At 40.8% G+C, this 19,543-nt stretch overlaps 1 protein-coding gene across 1 annotated transcript in view; it reads right to left on the bottom strand.

Moving 5' to 3' along the window:
- kif1aa (kinesin family member 1Aa) overlaps positions 1-19,543 on the bottom strand; it is a 73,955-nt gene that overhangs the window by 27,049 nt on the left and 27,363 nt on the right. The window contains exons 10-25 of the mRNA XM_034673425.1: positions 19,453-19,470; positions 19,271-19,349; positions 19,098-19,176; positions 18,685-18,827; positions 12,174-12,307; positions 9,702-9,781; positions 9,232-9,307; positions 8,534-8,613; positions 7,429-7,535; positions 7,237-7,317; positions 6,943-7,123; positions 5,215-5,287; positions 4,800-4,890; positions 4,566-4,714; positions 4,300-4,478; positions 3,472-3,609 (exon numbers count right to left, since the gene is read on the bottom strand). Coding sequence (XP_034529316.1) covers positions 3,472-3,609; positions 4,300-4,478; positions 4,566-4,714; positions 4,800-4,890; positions 5,215-5,287; positions 6,943-7,123; positions 7,237-7,317; positions 7,429-7,535; positions 8,534-8,613; positions 9,232-9,307; positions 9,702-9,781; positions 12,174-12,307; positions 18,685-18,827; positions 19,098-19,176; positions 19,271-19,349; positions 19,453-19,470 — 1,688 coding nt within the window. The remainder of the gene's footprint in view (positions 1-3,471; positions 3,610-4,299; positions 4,479-4,565; positions 4,715-4,799; positions 4,891-5,214; positions 5,288-6,942; positions 7,124-7,236; positions 7,318-7,428; positions 7,536-8,533; positions 8,614-9,231; positions 9,308-9,701; positions 9,782-12,173; positions 12,308-18,684; positions 18,828-19,097; positions 19,177-19,270; positions 19,350-19,452; positions 19,471-19,543) is intronic.

Genomic DNA, 19,543 nt, shown 5'->3' with positions numbered 1-19,543 from the left:
GTTTAAGTTATAAGAGTTTAACTTGCAGAAGCTAAAAGAAACAGGTTAGTTTGATTTTCAAACCTCCACTGAAGCTGTCCAACTGTGATCGCCCAACTCTGTGTCTAAAGTGCAACTACATTTTACAGATACTATGGGAACATATGCAAATAATATTAATGAATAGAGGATTAATTATAAACAAAAACAGGCTAAGTTTCACAAAACACTGTGTTGACCACATAATAAAACAAAAAGAAACCTCTTCAACTCTTTTCTGTTTTATAGTCACTTCCTTTGTGGACATGCAGTCAACAACAGAGGACTCTGTGAGAGTAGTCTTGTACCGTGTCAGTGTGTTTTAAAGTCTGTGCTGATGTTTGTCGAGGGAAACAGACCCTGCATCTCAGCGTGAAAGAGCTAGTTTCCTCCACCAGCATGCTCCCTGAAACCTCACCAACCTTCCCACTACACTGAATATAGGTGAGCGGTCGTAAAAGGGATCCTGGCCTTCGCCGGAGCCTCGGCAGAGCTCTCTCTCATCATCATCATCATCATCAACATCATCCTCATCATCATCATCTCCCCCGAGCTCCAAGCACGGGTCGTCCAAAAAGATATCATCGTCCAGGTCCTCCAACTCCTCCAAATCCTCCGCCTCCCCTCGACCCTCGCGCTGCGAGTCGACCAGCTCAGTAATTTCAGAGTTGGAGAGGGACGAGGACGGGGTGGGGTCACTCATGCGCTCGCTCATGCATGTGTTGAAAAGAGGGTTTCTGGTGCGGCCAGAGACACGGGAACTAGGTTAGTACAGATAGATAGAAAGCACACAGTTGTTCAAACAAGAGGGGAAGAAGAGAACCACAGAGACCGGCCCACAGTAGAAAACCTGCCCCCACTTTAGAACCAGGATCATCCTTTACTGCATCTCTGCATGTATGCTGTCTGATGTTTAGTGGACAGAAGACATGTGCAGAAGAGACACAGAGGACAGACGGGAGAGTGTGAGACAAGCTACAGAGGTTGTTAGAAGAGGTTAGCTGATGCTTCATGTGCGGTACTACATTAAGTCAGGGAGTTGAGATTTGAGTCCCCTTGCAAGAGGCCATAAACAAACCACAGGTACTGCAGGAGAAACATATGAGACTTGTGAGAGTCCTCATACTTAAAGCAATGTGGTGCTGCTGTGCCAAAAGATGAAGTATTTGGTTATTTGTGAAACAAATACTAAAGTATAATTTAACAAGTGATGCACGTCCCTCATGGTTCAGGCTGCTGGCTGCTCAACTATCCCTTCAAAAAGGGTCAAAGGTTAACAAAAACTATGACTTTACTACAACTTTGTTCTCTTAACATCACGCCTTTGTTCTAGAAATGTTTATCTATATTTTTCCTTAAGCGCCCTAATACCCCATAGTTCATATTTTTGCCGCATAGTTTATAGTTCATTCTGCTTTTCTTTCATTTTAATTTAAATGTCTTGGCTGAAGGATATCATTGTTTCTTTTCTTTTTAATGTTCTATGATAAATGTTTTACCATAACACAAAGATAAAGTGCCTTTTAATGTGAAAGTAAATGATTGAATCTGATTCTTAGTTAGTCCAAATAGTATTTCATTATAACTGTTTGATGTTTTCAGACGGGTAATAAAACTGAAAACTTTCATTAAAAACTAAACTGAAATAAGGAGCATTTTCATAGAGGATGACTAAAATTGTGTGTGGACACATGCGAGTGACTTCTTTGCAGATTATCAGAAACAGCAGCTGGTCTCCGTTTATCACTGAGGATGTTGTTATGAGTGTGCGGTGGTCTGAGGACAGATATGTACTCCAAAAACAAGCTGCAAATCCGACTTCAGCTTATTGCTGATGCGTTATTTATCCGGGGAACTAGATTTCATTAGGTGTGTTTGCTTTTGGCCTCGCACTGTTAGCTGGTTGTACTTTCTGAGTTTATAAATAGAAAGTCCAAATGAGCTGACAAACAACATATTTCAGGAAGACATTTTGCAGATTACTGCGTGATCATTTCTGCTTGTCTTGCAGGAGCTTAATGACATTAAAAGCTTGATATGCTGAATGTTATGTAAGAGGGCCACGTGACTGTGTGTGCGACCCATCTGCAAGGAGAGAAAGTGACAGAGAGGGAGACGGAGAGAGAGTTTGGCAGAGGGACTGAGAGGCTGTGTGCCAACGTGGGAGAGAAAGAAACAGCAGGCTTTGAGTAGGAGGGCTGAAGAAACATCGATCTCAAATGTTCCAAAGCCGATTTTTCTCATTACAAGAGACAGGCATGGCATCAGCAAGCCATTGATTGTTAAATCCCTCCTTTGTGTTAAACCTGTAAGTCCATGGTTAGGAGAAATACATGTGTTCCAGCTTCATTCATTTATAAAGCACACAACATTTGACAGCGTTCATGGTAAAAAGATAAGGCAGTAAACATTTCAAGCTGATGCCCTGTAAGTCCTTCATGCAAAGAACATTCTTTATATTAGTTGAAAGATATCAAGATCCAGTGTTTCTGGTACCCGTACATTCTGTCCTATAGACTGTTGTTTCATTCAGTCTTAGCTGACATTCGTCCCCTCGTGATGACGAAGCTGCTGGCAATAACAATTCATAGTAGCTGTCTCATTATGAGTGGAGAGAACAAATCTTAGGTTTTGAAACATTTCACCAAATGTAACTCCTGTGCATCTTTGTGCAATTTATGTAAAAAGGGAGTATTGTCTAAACAGTGTAACACCAGCAACTTTGTCAAATACTTACAAGTTCAATATTTCATGAATCTGAATCAGTGCACTAATGCTAGCGTTATAACTAGTATGTCCTCAGTGCAGCCTCTGAGTCCCAGTGGCTCCTACAGCAGTGCTTCAGACAGGATTAGCCAAACTAAACTGCAGGTAAAACACATGGATCTTATAAATATGACTGTAGATAGTCAGACACTGCTGAAAATATTCCATCAAAGGACTACATTTGAAAGCGATAGCCACAGGAGAAGTCAAACAGGAGGGAGACAAAACCGCAGTGAGATTTCAGTTTTGTGTCCAGAGAAGCTTCAGATGAAAATGTTTGATCTATTAACATTTTTCATGTCACGTCTCTATTTTTTGCACCAAATAATGAAGGGCAGGAATGATAAGAGAACCATTAAGCATCAGTATTGATCGGCAGTATCTTCATGGGTAAAATCCTAATGATACCCACCCCTGATTAGTTGCCAAGGAGAGATTTAATGATTGTTAGGAGCCCACACAGACTGCAGTATAATGACAAAGACACAGTAATGAAGTTGACTGCAGCTTCATGCTGGTTTCCATCAGAACCCTACATGGACTGGATGTGGCATTAACAACCAACAGTCTCCCATTATCTTTACTGGACATCTGTTGTCTGGCTGCTGCTGACCTTTAAATGATTCAGTATAAATGCCTTCCTGCAGAGTCCGTGTGCTGTATCCACAGGGGGGACGGGACATTTACCTGCCAACCAGACGGAACCAGGGGAAGCGGTCGTAAAAGGGGTCTCCACCCGTCATCACATTTTCACAGTCTTCAGAGGTGTTGTTGGGCACATCAGCAGCGCGGTCATACATGTCTCTCATGAGATCGAGCCTCTGCCTGCAGAGAGGAGAAACAATGGAGTCACTTTCAATAAAGAGCACAAGTTAAAGGTCAGGGCGGGTAGTGTTCTGCTTTTGAAGGTGCACTTTTTACATTTATCACTGTGATACAAATCCAATGTATTGATCTTCTGTGTGCCTACACAGTCATTCAGATCTAATGATGCTCTGCTGATCAATGAGGATGATCTAGATGTTGCTATTATCTTGGAATTATGGGTTTTTTTTCCAGACCATCTGAATCTCCTTCTCTTACTTTTTTTACTTTTCCTTAAGAAAGTTAATTTTTTTTTATTATCTTTACTATTTTATGTACTTGCTTCCTGCTTTCTATTACTCTTACATCTATTATTCCAGCTTATCTGGTTTGATTTAGTTTTGCAAAGCACAATCATACTTTAAACATTGTTGCAATGCTTAAATATTCATTAATATGCACTGTCCCTTTAAATAAAAACAAAAAAGGAAGGAGAAAAACATAAAAAAGTGTTATTTAAATGAAGCTGTTGTGATTTTTTTTTTAAACTAACACACTAAACAACAATTTTTTGGTGCTTATACTTATCAAAACTGTTATTTCCATCTAAAATGTTGGGAAATGATTTGGAGGTTATTAGATAGCCAATAAAATGAGATATTATGTGACAGTGTATCAGAAATGTATAGCCTCAGATGCGTGTGTATGTACCTTAGCTTTTCTAATGTCCAGTAGTGAGTGGCTCCATTTTTCTGATCCTGCACCTCCACGGCCACAATGGTGCGCGGGAAGTGTCGCATATCTCTGTCTTTGGTGACCTCCGCGGGCAGCAGGTCTGGAGGCAGTGGGGAGTACAGGGTGTCTGTGAGCAGGGTGAACTGGAACTGGACCTGCAGAGACACAACAAGCAATGGTACGGTTAGAGAAAGAGGATAACATAGTGGAACATAAATAATAAAAAATAGATCACGTTGGACCTTCTTCTTGAGTTCCACACTGATGGCGTTAGCCTCCTTGAGGAAGATGGCGTTCCCCCACAACAGATCACGCAGAGAGGTGAACTGGTAGCTCCGCCACTTACGAAAGCTCCACACAGCCATCTCTCTCTCCCTCTCTGTCCATTGCACTGCCATTAAAAGAGAATATTACTCAACATTTCCTTTCATATTACAATATATATGTACCGTATAGAAGTCCATTCGTTTGCCTACCTTCCTCCTCTGGCTCCTCCTCTTCTTCAGTGGCTTCTGGATAGTAACGGTCCACTTGCTTCTGAAGGGCCTCAAGCTTACTCTCATAATCCTGGACAATTCATGAAGAACAATGTCAACACACTTGGTCATACCACATTAACATTAATTAACATCATTAACAGGCGTTTGAAGAACAGATGTCAGTGAGTGAACAGCCTGTAAATCTAAATATCTGTTGAGATGGAGAACCCTTCAGAAAGACGTGACATGATAGGCAGCACCTTCATTTTCAATTAGATAGTTTTGGAAACTCAATTAAGTAAACGGAACACACACAAACTATAAACTTTAAATTAATCTACATAAATGTCAGACTCTAGTTTCCTGTGGCTTTAAGAAATTGTTAGCACCACAAAGTTGCTCTCTACTGTACCAGTCTCTGCTGCTCCAGAAGGTTGTTGGCCTCCTCCCTTTCTTTGCGATACTGGTCCTCCAACTCCTGCAGCCTGAACAAACAAGCAACATGATGCATTCACTTTGGTTTTGCAACGCTAGTTTCTGGGGTATACCACATACCTGCTGCACTTTGCTGCAGGGCCTAAATAATGTGGCACCTATTAAAATTTCAATTAGAAGCACATTATGCCTCTTTCCTTCTTTGCTTCCCTAGCTCTTGTTCCAGTCTTCAATATATAAAAGTAATGATTTCTGATATGTACTCCACATTTCTTGAAAAAGGATGGCTCAACAGGAGCTCTGTTTCTCACTGACAGACGGCAACCTCCAGTGTTAAAAACTGAGGTCAATGTGGATAGTTGCACTTTTTCAAATGTCGTTTTGAGGCTGGCTCCAAAACGAAAGAGACTCCATTAGAGTACGACCTGGCATTACAGACGTTTTTTGTCTCTTACCTTCATTTTTTTATTCATGACAAATGTAGCTCTAGCATAAGTTCAGACAGGAAGACTATAAAAGCAACACAGCAGTTGTTTAACTCTCCTCTCCCTCGTTCAATAGCTCACCCGCTCCAGCTGCATGCTCTGGAGCTGTCATTGGTTAATCAGCGGCGGCTGTCATCCAATAGCTCAGTGGCACGTCCTTATCGTCAGCCTATCAACTTTCTGCTGTCTTTTTAAATGTGTCTCTCTCTCCAGCTAGTTCCTTCTTGCATTGAAGGTGCGCACCCCTCCACCTCCCCATCTCCACCCGGTCTCTGCAAGTCTTCACTTTCTGGAATTCATCAACCACCACCACCACCAGAGTCTGGACTCTGAAGAGTTTATTTCTAAGAACTCAACCATTTGTCAGATCTTAAGGCTATGACTTATGCATTCATACCCATGATTGGGGCGTGGCTGATCTGACTGACAATCAGTTTCATTTAAGCTGTTTGACAGGCAGCAAGACTAAGGTCTCCTCACCACCTCGTTGCTGGTTTCTAGATTAGCTGAAAGTTAGTTGGAGTAGATATTTCCGATGGGGAGACCTCCGTCTTTGGGCTTCATGATGCCTCCTCAGAGTGGTGACTGAGTAACTACAGACTATAATACAGTTGATGGTATTTACAGACAACACCACATCCCCTGAATCCCATCATCCCCCAATGATTCAGAAGAGATAAGAATTTACAGTTCCGTTTTGAAGCCATGTCTGGATAACGCCTTATGCTACAAAGCAGAAACACTGAGCTCATTTGTAGCCTTAGTTCTTTTATTGGGGCTCTTTTTGTAGGTCCAAAGTCAAGGCTTAAATCTAAAGGTGACATTTGGGAATTTTCTACAATAAGGGCCCTCAAATTTGAGCCGGCCTGTCTGAGAAGATAAGTGAAAAAAAGTGAGTTCTTTTTAATCGCTTCCTTAACCCATTTTTTTTAGACCAGCTTCTATCTGATGTTATCATTTTAGTTATTTTACTCTTCCGTCTCATCTTGCATTGTCCTTCTGTCTTCTCAGCACTGATTTTGGAGTCCTTGTCTTTAAACCTTTACTTATTTTTCAACTTTACCCTAATGCTATCTCACCTATCTTTGTCAGGGTTGTTTGGGTTTCTGTTTTTATGTTGCCTCCTTAATATCCTGATTTTTGCTTTTTTGGTGAAAGCACTTAGCTAACTCTGTTTTTAAAGGTTTGGTATAAATACAGTAAATATCATCATGAAGTACCTTGATTCCATTTCCTGTTTCATGTCGATGCCCTGTTTATCCAGCAGCTCCCTCTGAGCGAAGGCCCAGTCCACAGGCTCAGAGGGAGTTTCAGCACATGGGGTCCTCTCCCTCTCTGCTCTCGCCTGCACCGGGTGGTTGAACCGGAACACATGGCTCTTTCCCAGGATGATGCGATTGCCTTTGCAGGGAAAGTATAAAAATGATCACCATGAGTTTATATGCAGGCTCCAAAAGCAAACAGACAGCTTGTGACACATGTTATACCGTGAATGAGAAAAGTGAAATTCAGACCTGATTTCAGGACAGTGGCCTCCGTCACTCTCTTTCCGTTCACATACGTCTCTGCTCCTTCACACGGCTCCAGGACGACAGCTGATTGGCAACAGAAAAGATGGTATGAGACTTGACTTACTGCCTGTGAATATTTAACTCCAATACATGCAATATATAACAAGCCTGCGGAGCACAATAAAGAGCACCCACTCTCTCCTAGTGGACCAGTAGAGCTGGTAAAAGTGCAGTGCTCATCTTTGATGAAGTGGCCGCTGAGGACGATGTCCTGACGACTGCTGGCGTCCAAACGACCCACCCTGAAGAAGAAAGATGATATGATGTCACGGAGAACAAGCAGGGATTTAAAGGTCAAACTAATGTGTATTTAGCAGATAGAGTACTGTAAAACAATTGGAATAAAATAACCCAATTAACTGCAGCTGGATTAATTTGATGTTGTCAGAAGAACAACGTGACATGAGCACTTTTCACAAGCTTTTAAAACAGCAACAGGAGAAATGTTATGTGAAGCAGCAAAGCATCTCAATAGAAGCATTACAATTTTTTGACTTCTCTGTATGTGCATGTATGAGTTTTTAAGTAGAGCATGTGTGTATTTTCTTTCTTCTATACAGCTCTGTTAGTTTAACATTTAATCTTATTATTCTGTAATTGTTTGTAATTTTGTGTTTTATTTCTTTTTAAGCTTTAGCAATGATGTTTTCCATGCTAATAAAGCCCTTTGAATTGAATTGAATTGAAATTGAGAGAGAGAGAGGGAGAGAGAGAGAGAGAGAGAGAGAGAGAGAGAGAGAGAGAGAGAGAGAGAGAGAGAGAGAGAGAGAGAGAGAGAGAGAGAGAGAGAGAGGAGAGAGAGAGAGAGAGAGAGTAGATGAAACATAACTGGCCGCATATAAAATGTAAATGTTTGAAGTGTTTGCTGTATGTTTTTGTTGATTGTTACTGTTCTAGTTTTTATTTAGTTATTAACTCTGTAAAGCACTTTGAATTGCTCTTTGTATGAATGCTGCTGTATAAATAAACTTGCCTTGCCTTGCCATTAAAATGATGTCCAAATCAATATTTAGCGTGTAACCCTCGATATATTTATTAATTATTAATTAACCTTTTAGTGAGTAGATAAGTGTAAAGTGAGCAGCTTGTTATGGCGAACAAACCTCATCAGGGTGAGACAAGACCCCTCTGATTTACGTCAGAGTCCTGCTCACCCTGATGACGTTCCAATCTGCGATATAATCACACTAAACCTTATCTTTTACGTATTACCCAATAATAAGATCATAAGAGATCTAACCTGGTTATTCCATCTTTAATGTAGTACAGCAGACATTCAGACATCAGAGGATCCTCGTTCAGGTTCACCAGATGAGGCGTCTAAAAAAGACAGAGGAAAGAATTACTAACTGGATATATTTTGTGGGAAATTTCCATCAAACATTCATTAACCATATGTTATTTACAGTATAACATATGCATAAACTGCACATCAAAGAACTGGAAAATGATCTCCCCCAGTAAGAAACATCAAACCATGCAGTCAGAGTCACTCCCCACAGCTCCACAGCATGAGTGTTTAATGAAGTCTCAGTCAGATGTTACAGGCTGCAGGCAAACAGCCGTAAATTACTGAAACGGGGGCGCTGCTATTATCTTTCCCCCCATGTTTACACCCTCTCCCTCCTTCGGGGAGTGTTTGAAGTGAGTAATGAAGTAGATTTAAGATAACACTTGATGAAAAAGAAAAACCTCGACTGATTTTTGCCTGCTGCTGAAGAGAGACTCAGAGCACTCGGAGAAGGAGACAGCTTTAAACACTTCACAGCTACAAACCTCGTTGGGGGAAAACAGACCAACTGTGTCGATAAACACAGGCTGGGGCTTTCTAGGGTTATCGGAGGGCTTTTGGGGTGAATAAACAAGTACTTTGAGAATAACATAAATGATACATTTTATACAAAATAGGAGTTTTGGAGATGTTTTAAATTGTCTTACCTTCTTAGGAGAGAAAACACCAACAGTCCCACCATCTTCTCGCATTGCTACACCCATTTCAGCCAGCAAGGCCTCTCTGTGAATGATATCAGACTCATTGGACCAAGCAGCGGCAAGATTTGACTTCATGTTGTGATGCTTCTTTCATCAACACAGCTTATTTTGAACAACTGGGTTTAAAAAAATATGTCTATAAAATACAGTAGATAAATACTTTTTCAGTTGAGGTCAAGAGCAAAACAGTTGAATGCTTTTCCTTAAAACTGCAAGACATTTTTAAGAAACTGAAATATGATCATAAAGTACTTATTAGACTATATCTTCAACAGAAAGTCAATATTTCATTAAACCATTATTACTTTGAAATTCATTAAAATCAATTTAATTTTTCCAACAAAAACAAACCCATAAAAAACTGAATCTTAAAGGTTTTATTAATTAAAGTTATGAAATAATCATATATATTTTACCTTTCCATTCTAATTGCTTCTGTTCTGCGAAGTTTCTCCTCCCAGGTCTCATTGAGCTCAGCAATTATTTTCTCTGTTTCCTGCAATTACAAAACACAGCAGTGATCAAATTCAACAGGTATTTGAAGGACCGGTGCAGGGATGGTAGTTATTTTTTTGAAAAGTCTGACCCTGATTTGATTGAGCTAACATACAGTATGTTATCTCTCAGCAGCAGCTTGATGCTCTTCGTCTTGTTCCTCCTCATTGTATCAAAAACACACTTAAAATCTATGTTTCAGTGACAGACTGAGATGTTTGCATGCATTTTTGGTTATTGTGACTCACTTCAACATACAGCACATGATCCTACTAGCATTAGGGGCATTTTAACTAAAGGGTGCTCTGATAAAGTAAAGCATTAACATTTTAACTGAGTACATTCTGGCATATACGTTGAAAGTGATACTCATGTTTGTGCTTTATTTTAATATGTTCAATGCTCTGAGGGAGTAGTAGTTGCTCCTTTCAAACTATACATCTGTTATTTAAAAACAGAAAATCTTACATCAGTTACAAGAGGGAGGAAAAGTTCTTAAACATGACTCAGGTGATGTTAGAATGATTTAAAACAATTCAGTTAAGGCCTGTGTCCACTGCTGGCAACCACAACTTCAGTGAAAAAAGGAATGGTCTTATTATCACAATTCTTATTTTATTATATTAATCTCATTGTATTTTATTTACTTTATTTATATTATTTATTTATTTTTGTTCTGGTCCTGTCTCTTGGCTTATATGGCTGTTCCCTAAAGTGCAATTTTAAAGAAGTGCCAGTTGACTTATATGACTGAAAAAAGTAAATGTGTAAATTCTCACTGGATGTGTTAACGACATCCTATTATCAGGTTGTTTTTTTTATTTTTGTTTGTTTGTTTTTGTTATTACTTCATATGTATTTTGTTTTATTAAAAAAGAGGAAATGCTACATTCAAATTCATGCTAGCTTTCCATGACTACCAACCCTAGCTTTAAGTCAGTTTTAAAATGCTCTGTTCATTTCATATTTGCTATTATTCAATGAAAGTCACGACATAACATAAACTTATACTTCTGCGTCGAATCAACGGCGTAGCTTACGCCGGGGGGCCGCGTAGCTCCCGTAGCTACGCAGAGGCCTACGCATGTAGCTGACGTGCACCTCCTCCAAAATGTAACTACGTGTAGAATCAACAAGCCCTGTGATTGGTCCGCTCGGAGGCATTGTGTTTCCCACATTTATCACTTCCTGGATCCCAGCTCATCGGCCGTGTATTCCATCTCCTCCTCTCTATTCTTCATGTAATCATGTCTGTATGATAAACAGCAACATGTATCAGCTGTAGATTAACAGAACACGCTCTGAAACTCTGTGGAAAAGTAAACAGAGATCGTAGCGGGACCGGAAGCAGGCGACCATTCTACCCTCAAGTGTTTCGGCGGAGTATTGCTGCGCGTCACGGACACATCGAATCACAAGCATGTGGTGCTCATGTCCGCATCAACCCCTTCTGCGTAGGGGAGATGCAGAAGTATAAATCAGCCTTTAGTTTCTCCTCTGCCACTGTTGTTTATGGATTTGATATTAGAAGTTCAGCCCTTTCTTGATTTGAATTGGTCAGTGAAAGAGAAGTGACAAAGACAGGTGTGTTAAAAACACTAAACTGGACTGATTTAGTACAGAAAACATGCACTGCAACCGCAAACAAAGCTGTTAGTGGACACAGGCCCTTATGTAGCTGTAACTATTTTATTGATAACTGCATGAGTGTAACCTGAGTTAATCTTTGCAAGCAGCTATCACTTTTTTAACACATCAGCCGACTAATAAACACTGTCCTCAAGTCTTTCAAGGAGAGGAAAGAAGATAAGACTTTAAGTTCTTTGAAAAGTAACTCTGGGGACAAGAAGTTCTGGAGGCTTTTTGGTGGAGACTGGGCTAAAAATACTCATGAGAGCACCAAACACAAGACTGAAAACTGGCCCTCAATCAATACGCCGTTCACCTGTTTGTATGAGGTCTGTCAGACACTGCAGTGTGCATGTGTTGTAAAAAGTACTTTCAAACCTTGTATAAAAATGAAACTTTAGAGGCATTGACCATGAAAACATTCTCCCTGGATTGTTGCTTTTGTCTTCCTCATCACTTTATGTCATCCCTGTATAATTAATTATCTAGTCAAAAACTTCAGTGAAGAAAAATGACAGAGCCTGTGGAAGTCAGATAGTATTGACAAACAGACAAATTACTTTGTTTGCATGAGATAGCACAAAAACAGAATATGTCCAGACTTTCTGTTAAACCGAGCAGAAGATTATTGGCACAAAAACTGCCCATGATTTGACAATATGCAGCCGATGAGCATTTGGATATCTGATATGTTCACGCTGTACTATTATGCTGTCAGTGTGTGTTTTGTGATAAACTGCCCAGTAATGTTATCCAGAATTCACCTTCAGCCTCTCGATGGCCTCCTCGCTGCCAGGGCTGAACATGATGCGGTCGTGCAGGCTGGCGATGGATCCGACTCGGCTGGACAGGGCTGAGAGAGACGGAGAGGGACTCATCCCCGTCATTGCATTGGTCACTGTGGAGAGATCATCCCTTTGATTCACTGCTTGGCCTTTATTGTTATTGTTCTTGTAATCGGATACGTCTGTCGAACAGGGCAGGAGGGAGCACAGGATGTGTGTGTGTGTACAGGAAGAAGGGTTGGGGAAATCAATAATAAGGAACAAATAAAAGGGAGAGATGCGAACGGATAAGGAAGAGAAGAGAAAGGGAGAGTAGGAAAGAACAAGAAAGAAGATATGTGGCCTGAAACAACTCCCACAAAAGTCACAAAGAGAAATTTGCTTGTTTGAAAAGCAAGAGCGGCAGAAGCAGCAGGAAGCCTCGCGCAGAAACTTAAAGGATGCAATAAGAAGACCATCGAGCCATGACCAAAGAAAAGGCAGCTATCATATAAAAAACCTAAAGCAGAGCATCATAGGCAAGAACATTCAAACAGAAGAACACTGTCATACTCAAATCATCTTATTCTGCTGCTAAAATAAGAATGCTATGAGAGACGGGGACTCTAATGCTCACTTGAACTCAAACATATTCATCCAAATCAGTCTTTATGTGCTAAAGTAAAATACTTAAGCTAGGGGGGAGGCTTTTTGAAAAGACATAATGACTCATCGTAATTGGGACAGATTTCCTGCAGAGAACATCAGGAACACAGAACTCAATTAAGCAGAAAATCTGAAAGCAGAGAGACGCTCTTAAAGTGGCAGGAGGCAACATGATTTCATTACACATGTTGTTAAAATGATAAGTTTGATCATTGCATGTCTCTGATCTATGAGAGCCCGCCCCTCTGTATTGAGATCTTTTTTTTTTAAACTAGTCCAGTCTGAATCAAACCACCAATCAGAGTTAGCTTGCTTGTAACTAGCCAATCACAGCTTCCATCAAACTTGCATCATCAGGCCCTCTACGTGACATGTTTCCCTCACTGCGGCTGAGCAGCACACACCAGTTGCTTCTTTTGAACTATTGTCCTCTGAATCTGACATGAATAGCTGAGTGGAATAGACAGTTCACTTGACAACTCTTGGTGTGAATGTTTGGTGAAAGCAGAAACCTCCAACTGTGAGAATTGAGGCCAATGTGGAAGTGTTAAAAACTGCATTACATCGAGTGTCCGCTTGAGGCTGGCAGGATGCAGCAGGAAGCCACACGCAGAAACTTAGGGGGGGATCTCTACAGCAGAAATAAACATGTTTACAGCCTGGTTCAAAAGACGAATGCAGTCTGGATAGCTCATTTCTCTATTGACTGAACGGGGAGTGAATTTTTTCATAACGCGGCAATTTCCAAGATATTAAGATTACGAGTTTACCATTTCAAGAGGCACAGCTGACTTGATCGACAGGCGGGAACACTGTAGCTGTTGGCCAGGAGGCTCAAAGCCCGCCTCTCATTTGCTCTACTGCAGTTTGGTTCAGTTCAACATTTCCAATATGGCTCCCGCCGCCGATTGGCCTCAAAACAGTGCTTCAGAAACAGATGGGTGACGTCACGGATACTACGTCCATTATTTATACAGTCTATGGTTTGGTGCAACATTTGGTGGGAGGGGCTTAGCAGGGACGATTCTTTTGTTGGGATGTTCATGTTGCTTACTGCTACTTTAATGCTCTTTTGGAGTCCACCAATAACTAAGCTTAACAGATAAAAATGTTGCGACTCTGTTATGTTCATTTTCAAAGTTATATGCATGAACATAACATCTGTATGAGATTTAAATGTTAGTTAAAGCAGATTCAGTGGAAACAGAGAGGGTGCAGAAATGCCATTCATTCATGGGTGTGTGTGCACCCTTGCATGAGTCAGTGCCCTAGATGGGTCATCATCCCAGCCCAAAAAGTCTGGACACGCCCCTGGATGTGTTGACAGTATCCAGTACCAGCCTGTAAAACCAAGCGGTGCAAACAAGTCTTTGACCCAGCTGTGCTCAGTGAGAGCAACAAGTCACCATCAATGTTGTACAAACAAATTCTGTCATCATTTACTGACTCTTCATTGACCTTGTTTTAACTGATGGTATACTTTATAAGCTGTTTCCACTGGTGGTTACCCCCTGTTAGTCTCTACTGCTGTCCTCACTCTCTATAATGTTTACTGGGTCTATCTTGTGCAGCTGATTGTTTTTGACTCCCTCGCTTACTGTAAAATAAATCCCCTCGCAGGTACAAATAAAGTAACCTAGCATAACCTGATTTTACCTCAAGTCCCCCGTCGTCTGTGGAGTGTTTTATCTTGGCACGGTGGCGGCCTTCATAGATTCGACAAAATGAAAAATATCAACCCTGCAGCTGCTGCTATGGCAACACAGAGCAATAAATTGGGAAAGTGTATCACACCCATCCATCTGGACAGGCTGTTCCCTGCCAAGATGGATCACATAATATTGACTTCCCAGTGCAGTTAATAAAACCATGTGTTGTAGAAATACAGTAAAAGTTATATGAATCCAATATTATGCAACTGATTATACTCTCAGTTTGACAGAAGGCTGCATTGTCATTTAATGTTTTTCTGTTATGGAAACCAACAGGAGGGGACTGAGGCTGCCGGGGGAATGGTGAAAGTAGAGTTTCATAACATATTTTATTATGCTGTATAACATTTCGTATTGTGTTGCTCTGTGTTGCCTTTATGCTTCATGAACATATAAGCTCAGCCACAGCTAAAGCACAAAGCCAAACTCAGATCTCTACAGCAGCATGACACGCAACAAAGCTTCAAGATCCCAAGCGGCAACCTCCGACTGCGAGAACTGAAGCCGATGCAGAAGTGTTAAATACTGCAGTTCATTGAGTGTCCGCTTGAGGCTGGCTCCTGAAGAACCGGAAACCACATACACACCCATTCAAAAAAGCTTTTTATCTTTACAGCAGAAATAAACATGCCTGGTTCAAAAAATGAGTGTAGTGTGGATAGCTCATTTGTTGATCGGCACACACTGTATGGGGGTGAATTTTTTCATAACGCAGCAATATAGAAGATATTTAGATTACGAGTTTTCCATTACGAGTGGCACAGCTGACTTGATTGACAGGCAGGAAAACTGTAGCGGTTGGCGAGGAGGCTCAAAGCCCGCCTCTTTACCTCACAATCGCTCAACAGTAGTTATGTTGAGTTCAACATTTCCAATATGGCTGCCGACGACGATTGGCTTCAAAATAGCACTTCAGAAACAGATGGGTGATGTCCATAGACTGTATAAATAATGGACGTGGTTAACCATGACGTCACCCATATGTTCCTGAGCGCTTTTTTGAAGCCAATCGGCAGCGGCAGCCATATTGGAAATGCTGAACTCAACCAGGCATAGTGTGACGTAAAGAGGCGGGGTTTGAGCCTCCTAGCCAACAGCTATGTGTTCCCATCCGGGAGTCAAGTCAGTCATGTCCTTATTTGGGCAAAAGCTCATAATCTTAATATCTTAAAAAATTCACCCCTGTACAGCGTGCCAATAGAGAGATGAGCTACGAAGAGCCAAGCCGTTTTTGAACCAGGCTGTAAAGATGTTCATTTCTGCTGTAAAGATCGTCTTCTTTGAATGGGTGTGTATGTGGTTTCTGGTGTTTCTGCAGCCAGCCTCAAGTGGATTCTCCATGAATTGCAGTTTATAACACTTCCGCATGGGCTTCATATTTTGAGGCTGGAGATTGCCGCTTGGTGACATCACGGAAACTATGCCCATTATTTATACACTCTATGGAAGATCCTCGTCAGACCCTAGACTACAAGCTGCTTTATAACACATTAACACATTAACTTCTGGATAACCTGCCAACAAAACCATTTTTCACATGTTACTCTTAGCTCCCACCTGCTTAATTAGCCCTCAAACTTCATTGTGAATAATCACTAATATCGATTCACACTGATTCCAACCTGCAGCCCTTCACCACATGTCACTTCCCACTCCCTCCCCCAATTTCCTTTTCTGCGTAGTGTCCTATCGTCTCAATATAAAGACATGAAAGCCCCAAAATAAAGAAATCATGAAAAGGTTTCACACAGGACACTAGCAACAGTCTCCTGGATGAAAGTCCTTTGTTTGACATCAATTTTTTTCCTGGACTGTCACAGATCAATAGTGAGAGTTCATGAATGCAAAAAAAAATCAGGGTTCGGCCAAGCTTTATGTAAGATGTCATGACCGTTTAAAAAAGCTAGACCACACTCTTTAAACACATGCAAATTTAAGCAGAGTTCTCTGAACAGTTTCCAACAGGATAGCTCTGTGGTAGTCATTTTAAGTGCTGCTCAATGCGTCATGGGTTTACTTTTTCATTTAGTTTCCAGTCGCGACACTCAGCCAAAATGACTCCTGCATCCTCAACCCTAAACGTTGGCAGGTATGAACTTGTGTTCTAGTGCAAAGTGCCAAAAAACATTCTGATATCTTCTCTAAGACATGCTGATGCTGCAGAGAAAAGAAAAAAAAACACAGAAAAGCTACTTTTCACTGTCACAGTGAGCGCTGCTGATGCTAAGCTGCTGCCACAAGAGCAAAAGCAAGAGGCAGAAAACACACGTTTCAAACCCTCGATCTCAGCACCAGTCGCTCGATATGCTGGGAGGAGAGAGAACAGAGAATGAATAAGAGAGAGAAAGAGACACAGCAAAGTTATGGAATCAAGTTATCAACATAGTGTCTGATATCTTCTTGATACCCTGCCTCTCAAACATCAACATAAGTAATCCTTATTACAGGAGCATGCCTATGTTCCCATATTTCTAAAATGTTTTTCAAATTAGGCTCTATGTTCCCACAGTTCTGTTTTCATAAATCTGTATCAGATTTTATCCCCCTTTCTCCCAATTTGGTAGCCAATGACACCCAACCTATTATCCAGAAGCAATGGACTACAGATGGAATGCAGATTTTAGCTAAATCTGGTGCTTTCAAAAAATCTTGTGGGAGGATCGGGCTTAAATTAAAGGGAAATGTAGGAGCACAAGACCTAATTTGGAAAATGTCCTTGAAATGTGGGAACATGAGTTCAATAGAATATTGAAAACTATATTTAATATTGATCTGCCCCTACAATTTACTGCATTGTTTTTAGGAGATGTAGATTTTCAGGCTAGGCCTGTTGATAAATACCTGTTTGCCATATTGAGTTGTGCTTGTAAAAAAGCCATGACGAGGTGCTGGTTGCTTCCTGAACCTCCCACAGTACAGGAGTGGATTAAAATAGTAAATTATGTTTATGTTATGGAAACTTTCTTACTTTCTGTTTACGACTTCAGAAGGATGTACTTATTCAACTCTGGACCAAGTGGAGTATGTAAAACCCCTACAGACAGATTATGTGAATGAAACCATTCAAGGAACCGGTGATGCCGTCTTGTCTTAGCTAATTAGATGTTTTTTTGTTTTCTGTTATTTTAATGTGATTTTCTGTCACTTATCTCTCCCTGAAATTCTTCTGGCTCACTCTAATGTATACATATTGTCTCCCCCAGGTTGTATTTAGTTTTAATAATCTTTAAAAATGGAGGACTGCAGAGGAAGTGAACATAATTCTCTCTTTTATATGTCAATGCTCTGTATAACAAACTGCTGTCCAATTACAAAAATAAAGAATTTAAAAAAAAAGAAATGTGGGACCGCTGGGCTTTGGGAACATAGGGATGACCCCCTTATTACAAGCCGGCTACTCCTCTGAATTTGATTTTAAATCGATTAATAACTTCCTTTCATACAGTCCTCATCTTAATATCTGTCAAACTTTGCCAGCAGAGTTCCAAACATAACCACTCCCTGGTGAGTGATCACTCAAAAGAAGTAACCAATCTTGTGCCTGATAATCTCATTTCACTCTGTAGGTCATGAGGAGTCATAAGTATGAGAGAGAGAGAGACTATTTCAGACTCAAAACTCCTCACAGTCCCTTTTAAAGAGCTGCTCCGCTTTAAAAAAAACCCCATATTTCTTGAGTTTTCATGTAACCCTGACACAGACTGTGACTAATTCAGCTTGAGCGTGTTGATCTCATCTTAGCTAGCTTGACATGCTACCTTCATAAGCTGAAGCTTGAAACCTCTCTATTTCCAGTTTTGTATGATTTCAGGGGAGTTAGCTTCACTTTGTCAGTTCTGGTCTCACTGCAGTCTGAAGAAAATCGGTACCTCTTCATCTCCATTCATGCCTTTCAATTGATTTCTCTGGGCTTGGTCTTTGTGTTTGTGTTTGTGTTGTCTAAACGAACATCAGCACACAGGTCTGTGAGCACGGAGGAGAGCTAAAGTGCAGTGCCTGTGAGGGGAGCTGCGTGGGCTGACAATGTGTCATTGAGAATAGTGTTCACCCTAAAAAAAAGGCATTACAAGCTTTATAAATTAAGTCTGGAGATAGCACTAATGGTCACATAAATCCAATAAATGACTCCTTACTCTCAATGATGTCACCCAGGCCCTGGGCGTAGAGGAGCTCTTTCAGACGGGACACCTCCTCCTTCAGCTCCCGCACTAATCGGTTGTTGGGATCCTCATTGATCACGGCGTTACAGCGAATCTGTTTGGCTCTGTCTGCGTACCTGTGAGTGTAAAGGAAGCATCATTAAGCATTTTAACACAGGTATGAGGGGAAAGACTTGAAAGAAAACACACATTTACACATCTACAGGATTCTGCAGTCTGGCACTGCAGCTCATGGAGGGTGTTTGAAGTGTGAAACTGATGCATGTCCCTGAGGGAGACTGAGGGTATTATGCAACACTTTGTCTCATTAGTGTCCTTCAGAGGCACATTCAGCAGCTGTGTGGGAGGAAAAAGACGCATCGAAAAATATGTTTTATGCTCTCTACCTGAGTGTGCTGAGGGTCTCATCATAGTTGATGTCTGCTGGACTGAGTGCAGCTACCATCGCAGTACGAGAATTACCCCCTGAAAGGAAGAAGAAGGAAACACGCTCAGGTTTCAGTTTGTCACAAAGACAAGATCGCAAGAAACACCAGCATCAGAAATGAAGAGTACAAACCCAGATTTTCTCTGAGCAGCCAGGTCAAGACTGAATCTCTATAGGGGATGTGGCTTTCCACTTTCTTCTTCTTTTTATTCTGTGTACCAAAATAAATGCAAAATCAGACAGAGATGTATTTATTGGCCTCCAGGTTAAAAAAAACAATATCGAATGAATGAAAAAATAATTCAAGTTTTTACCTTATTTGACCCCGAGTCCTAAAACAAAGGAGACATTACAATTACATGTTGAATCCCAAATGAAATCTTACAGTTTACCTCATACAGGTTA

Source organism: Notolabrus celidotus, chromosome 2, assembly GCF_009762535.1.
Source record: "Notolabrus celidotus isolate fNotCel1 chromosome 2, fNotCel1.pri, whole genome shotgun sequence".
Classification (NCBI taxonomy): Eukaryota; Metazoa; Chordata; class Actinopteri; order Labriformes; family Labridae; genus Notolabrus; species Notolabrus celidotus.
The sequence above is the reverse complement of the archived record's forward strand: the minus strand, read 5'-3'. Positions and strand labels throughout refer to the sequence as shown.